At 40.2% G+C, this 6135-nt stretch overlaps 1 protein-coding gene across 1 annotated transcript in view; it reads left to right on the forward strand.

The window, feature by feature from the left end:
- The first annotated feature begins 433 nt into the window (after nt 1-433).
- Nucleotides 434-6135, forward strand: part of NCAPD3 (non-SMC condensin II complex subunit D3) — a 43880-nt gene continuing 38178 nt past the window's right edge. The window contains exons 1-3 of the mRNA XM_081799068.1: nt 434-592; nt 2716-2870; nt 4538-4700. Coding sequence (XP_081655194.1) covers nt 529-592; nt 2716-2870; nt 4538-4700 — 382 coding nt within the window. The 5' untranslated portion in view covers nt 434-528. The remainder of the gene's footprint in view (nt 593-2715; nt 2871-4537; nt 4701-6135) is intronic.

Here is a 6135-nt window from a genome sequence, read left to right on the forward strand (position 1 = left end):
AATTAAAAGAACTGCAGATACCCTTTCGGGTGCTTTTGTTTTGTTTTCCTTTATTTTTTTAGTTCGGTAAGCGTTAATAAGTACAGCGTTCGAGTGCTGTCTGACGGGGTAAAGGTAGCCCTTTGACACGGACGGGAAGTGTCGCTTGACTGGGGGCAAAGGTGACATTTAATACAGGAAGAATCTTGTCTCAAATTCTCTTTACAGTGTCCTTCCATTTAAAAAAAAATAAGGCGAGAAAGACGCTATTAAGCTTTAATTTAATTGTTGACCCCTACTTTAAATGGAAACCTAAAAAATCACCCGGTGGAACGTTGGCTCAATCCCAGTCCTTGGCCCGCCCCATTCTTTGCGCATGCGGCAGAAGACCCTGCTGATTGGTTAATAGAGTGAAAACGGCTGGGCGCGATGATTAGTCGGTGGGAAATTCCCCATGTTGTGATTGGTCCGCAGGAACGTCTCGGAGCGCGCGCGGGAGCGAGCTTTGAAAGTTGACCACCGCTGAGACTAGCCGGTTCCTGAGAGATCATGGTGGCGCTGCCGGGCCTTGGGAGCGGCCTGCAGCCGTGGTGCCCATTGGATCTCAGCCCCGGTGAGAAAACTAGGCCGTAAGTCTCGGGGAGGCCGGGCTGTGGTGCTTTGCGACTGCGGTGCTCCTCTGCCCGGGCCTGGGGTGGGGGTGGGGCGCTCGGCTCGCAGCAGAGTCTGGGGTCTCCAGGTCTGTGCACTCCAGGACATTGGCGAGCCGGGTCTGGAATAGGGGCTCAATCTACTAAAGGAACAGGAAAAAAAAGGAGCTTACATGGTCCGATCTCTTTTAGTTCTTTTGCATGTTTTCTCGGCCTTCCCTTGCTTATTCTGAATCCTCACAGACAGTCTCATCCATTTCTTTGGTTTTAAATAGCAAATCTATTTCTTCGATCAGACTTATTTCCTAAACTTGGTGTTTATTGGTTTTAATGGATGTCTCACAGCCACCTCAGACGTCACATGCATGAAACTGGGATTACCAAAGCCAGTTATTGGTACCAGCCAGTCCACAAACCTGGGAGTCATGGCATTCTTTCTTCATCTTTCATGCTCACAACCACCAGTTGTCCTCCCCTCAGAGATGTCTCTCAGGTCCTCCTTGCTCCTTTTCCTGATGCTGCTGTCCAGCAGCAAGCCCTCATTATAACCAGCCTATATCCTAGCTGCTTTCTCATGCTAACTCTTCCAGCCCATTCCCCACACCTCTACCAGGATCACATTTGAAAACACAAACGTGACCTATCAAGTCTTTAAGCCTTTAATGTTTCCCCTCTATTTCTTAAATAAATGACCAAATCTTTGGCATGCCCTATTAAGAGCGTTCACCACTCACTGCAGTCTTCTTTTCCAATAGCATAACCTTTGGAGTCGGAACAGTGGGATTGGTTCTTCAGCTTAGCATCTCTGTATCACTGAGCAAGTTGCTTAACCTTAGTTTCCTTACATGTCAAATGGGGATTATAATAATATCTACCTCACAGGAGTTTTGTGAAGATTAATTCAGTACCTGGAACATAGTAACTGCAGAATAAATACTAATAATGACTCTCACCTTTCACACTAAGACTCAGTGTTGTAACTATTTTGTTCATTTTTAAACAGGCTATACTTTCTTTCCCTTTGTTCTCTCTGTCTGGGATACACTTTTTTTGCATTTCTTTCCCTGGTAAACTCCTACATTTAGGTCCAGTTGAAGCAGAATCATCCTTCTCACTTCTGTCATCCTTCCCACCTCCCCCATAATATTTTCTATTATGCTCTCTAGTGTTTTACATACCTATTACTGTTTTAACACTTATTTATTGTAAAAATAATAATAGTACCTATCATTTATTGAATTTATTGATTTCCTGACACCAGATCTTTTCTTTTTTCATTGGAACTTGGGTATCTGTGATCCAGAAATAAGATCAGAAATACTGGTATGCATTTAAAAATATGCATATAAGATAAATGGGAGAATATGAGAGAAAAAGAGGCAGGAAAAGATGCAAGACCACTTTTAGGAAGAGGATTGTATTTGTTAGGAGAATGATTAGGAAAGAGTGAGTGAATAATTAAAGCATGTTAAACAGTCAGTCGCCTCAGATGTCCTTTGTGCTGCATACTTTATTTGGGTTTATTAACTTGATTGTAAGATTTTCACAAAGGGACATCCAAGGCAATCTTTTATTAACCTGTTTTTTTCTCCAGATTGAATTTATGGGAAAGCCATATCGTTCAGTGTTTTGAAGTGTCATTCATATCTAAAATGTTTTCCTTCTTGATATTTTTAGAAGATGATCAATCTAATAGCCAGCTGTCAGTTCTGATTTTCAAAAAAGATTTTTAAAAATATTTTATTTATTTATTTGAGAGAGAGAGAGAGATCATGAGCAGGGGGGAAGGGTAGAGGAAGAGGCAGACTCTGTGCTGAGCAGGGAACCCAGTGTAGGACTCGATCCCAGAACCTTGGGATCATGACCTGAGCTGAAGGCAGATGCTTAACTGACTCAGCCACCCAGGTGCCCTTAAAAAAAAGATTTTTTCACCTTTTCTGCTTTCTTTTAATTATGCTACAACTGTATTGTATAGTTGAATGTGAGTTGTGATTACTAAGTTTTTAAATGTACCTAGAGTCTATAAAGGTTATTGATGTTTTACTTGTTATAGAAAATTTTTGATTTAATTGCATTTTCCCACTAGAATGGGTGGACGCCGTATGGGAACTGGATTTCACAGAGACTGAGCCTTTGGATCCCAGCATAGAAGCAGAAATCCTAGAGACTGGATTGAATGCATTCACAAAGCTATATGAAAGTGTTTTCCCCTTTGCTACTGAAGAACATGGATCTACAGAGGTAAAAAAAAAAAGAAAAGGATTAAAAATCAAGCCAGCTGTCTTTAGGTGTTAGAAGTGGAAGATGAAAGTCATTATTATAATCTGAAGCTTAGCCTTTTTAATATACCATTTATAAGGAGTATGATAAGAACAGCATAAAGAATGTGGTTCATTTGTTACAAAATCCTAATAACTAATAGCTAAGTCAAGTGGGAAAATTACAGGTTCAGTTTAGGCTTTTGAACGTGAGATTCTGTTAGGAAATTCTTAGGGAGAGTACTGGCAATGTGAATTGGAAGATGAGGAAAGAAGTAAAAATTAAACAACGTAGATAGCAGAGACATCTGAATCAAGGGGATGGGTGAAGTGCAGCGATGCATGAGGTCAGTGAGGAAGAGAAGAGACAGGACAGGACTGAAAAAGCTGGTTGAAGGTGATCTGCAGGCAAGCAGTCAGAGTGTGGCGAGTGTGAATAGAAAGCAGCCAGGTATCAGGTGCTGCAGAGACCGTGGGCAGGCAGAGTCCTGACATGAGGAAGATGGGGCCGAGGTGATTGGATCATCCTTGGTGACCTGCAGGGTTACAGTTACAGGTGAGTGGAGTAGAGCTGAAGTGGCATTAGGAATGAGGAGGTAACTGCTATAAATGAAGGAGGTGATTTCTACTGGAAGTTTCACGGTGAAAGAACACAGAGTGCTGACAGGATTCTAAATGGGCTCTTCTGTAAAGTGGCATATGCTAAGCAGTGTGGCTAAGCCAGGGCATTACCTGCCACTTTCCCTGTCTTCAGGAAAGCAGGAAAGTACAAGGTCTGATTTCTTGAACTTTTATGGGCCTATGTTTTTTTAAAGATATTCTGGGATAAACCATATCTAGTTCCTGCTATGTTTGGTTTATAGAAATAACCCATTTCCTCTTCATGTGTTTAATTGGCAAAACATGGAACAATGATACAATTAATAAAATTGAAGTTTGTAGTCGAGGGTGTATTTCCTTTCTCACCTAGGCCACTTCTGAAATATGCTGAGGGAGAAAGTTTCAGGTATTTCTTTTCTTGCTCCCATTGCCCATAGAGCATTTAAATTTAAGTAAATGGCTCTGATTTCTTCACTTAGTAATTAGAGTGATAAATGGTTTTGAGTACATTTAACATAGAGGGGTAACTTGTTTGAATAAACGCTAATATAATTAGTATAATTTTTAGCTATGATAATTTCAGAAATATATATGCTTCAAACCTATCCCCAAATTATTTTTGAAAATTTAATTATTTAAATTTCTTTTTTTTTTTTAAGGTTTTATCCATTTATTTGACAGAGAGAGACACAGCGAGAGAGGGAACACAAGCAGGGGGAGTGGGAGAGGGAGAAGCAGGCTTCCCGCTGAGCTGCAGGGCTCGATCCCAGGACCCTGGGATCATGACCTGAGCCGAAGGCAGATGCCTAACGACTGAGCCACCCAGACACCCCAGTTATTTAAATTTCTTTTATGTTTATTTATCTTTGTAATTTTGAATACTACATTTTAATTTTTTGTTTCAGTCCCTTTGAAGATTTATAATTAGGAGCCAGGATGGTTGGTTCTTTTTTCTTTTTTAATAAGGTACTAAATACTTGCAAAAATCAAATAACAAGAGATTTTCCCATTTCTCTAATTCTTGGCTTTTATGTCTCTCCCTCCCCCCAGAGCATTTGGACCTTCTTCATTGAGAACAGAATTTCTCACAGGGCACTGGTGGCATTGTTTTATCACTTTGTTCAAACAGTCCATAAGAAAAGTGTCAGTGTGCAGTATCGACAATATGGCCTTCATGCTGCTGGGCTTTATTTTCTGCTGCTGGAAGTACCGGGTATGTATATTTGATATGATAGAATAAATATATTTTTGTTTTAAATTTCTACATTGTTTTGGGTCCTTATATTTCATTTTCTCACTTCTAAAATGGGGCAGTGGTAACCCATCTCACAGTTGTTCTCAGGATTAAATGAGAATAAGTCTGTAAAATACATAGCATGTAATAGGTGTTCAAGAAATATCTTTCCCTTGTTTCTTTAAATGTGTTTGTTTTCTAATATGGTGTGTATATAACCTAATGCAATTAATCTGAGAGAGGTAAGACTTGAGGGGAATTGTTTCCAAGCTACAAGAGCTCCATTCCCACCCACCCCCACCTAGTATAAAAATCTGATACTGCCCACTCATCTCCTGACTCCCCGTCCAGATTGAGAAAGACTGCTGGGGAGTCATTGTGTTAAATGTAATCTCTCTCCTATGCAGATATGGAAAAATAGGTTAAAACCATTCTAATAAAGAAAGCATGAGAATAGCTAGTAATGCTTGATGAAGGAAAGCACAGGAAAGTAGTCTATTTATGAGCATTGTTCTACTTCCTTTATTGTTAGAGCACTTAGGTGGCTGTTCCTCCTGTGAGCAGTAAAAGAGTCCCTTCTACCCACCCCAGACCCAAGGCAAGAGAGGATGGAACATGGAGGGGGATGCAGCTGGAGAACCTAAAGTTGCTGCTTGTCATTGTTTACATAAATTCATTTGTAATAAATGTTAACGATGATAATCATCCCATATGATTTGGGAACTGGTAAAAAGACATACAGACCTTGAGCATTAGTTTGTATTATTGTTAAAGCTCCTCAAAATGACTTTTGAAATAAATTCCTAAAGACTTTGGTCTTGCTAAACAGTATCTCAGTTGTAATTGAGCTGTGTCACAGAAAAGTGGTTTTAGGAACCCAGTTTTGTTCTTCTCTTCCCCTGTTAGATGCAGTTCCTTCTTTTTTTTTTATTATTATTATGTTAACCACCATACATTATATCATTAGTTTTTGATGTAGTGTTCCATGATTCATTGTTTGCATATAACACCCAGTGCTCCATGCAGAACGTGCCCTCTTTAATACCCATCACCAGGCTAACCCTCAGTTTGTTTTTTGGAGTCCATCGTCTCTCATGGTTCATCTCCCTCTCCGATGTCCCCCCCTTTATTCTTCCCCTCCTGCTATCTTCTTTTTTTTTTTTTTAACATATAATGTATTATTTGTTTCAGAGGTACAGATCTGTGATTCAACAGTCTTACACAATTCACAGTGCTCACCGTAGCACATACCCTCCCCAATGTCTATCACCCAGCCACCCCATCCCTCCCCCCCACCCCCCCACTCCAGCAACCCTCAGTTTCTTTCCTGAGATTAAGAATTCCTCATATGAGTGAAATCATATGATACATGTCTTTCTCTGATTGACTTATTTCACTCAGCATAATACCCTCC

The sequence above is a fragment of the Leptonychotes weddellii genome, chromosome 11 (genome assembly GCF_054177405.1).
Source record: "Leptonychotes weddellii isolate Sample4059 chromosome 11, ASM5417740v2, whole genome shotgun sequence".
NCBI lineage: Eukaryota > Metazoa > Chordata > Mammalia > Carnivora > Phocidae > Leptonychotes > Leptonychotes weddellii.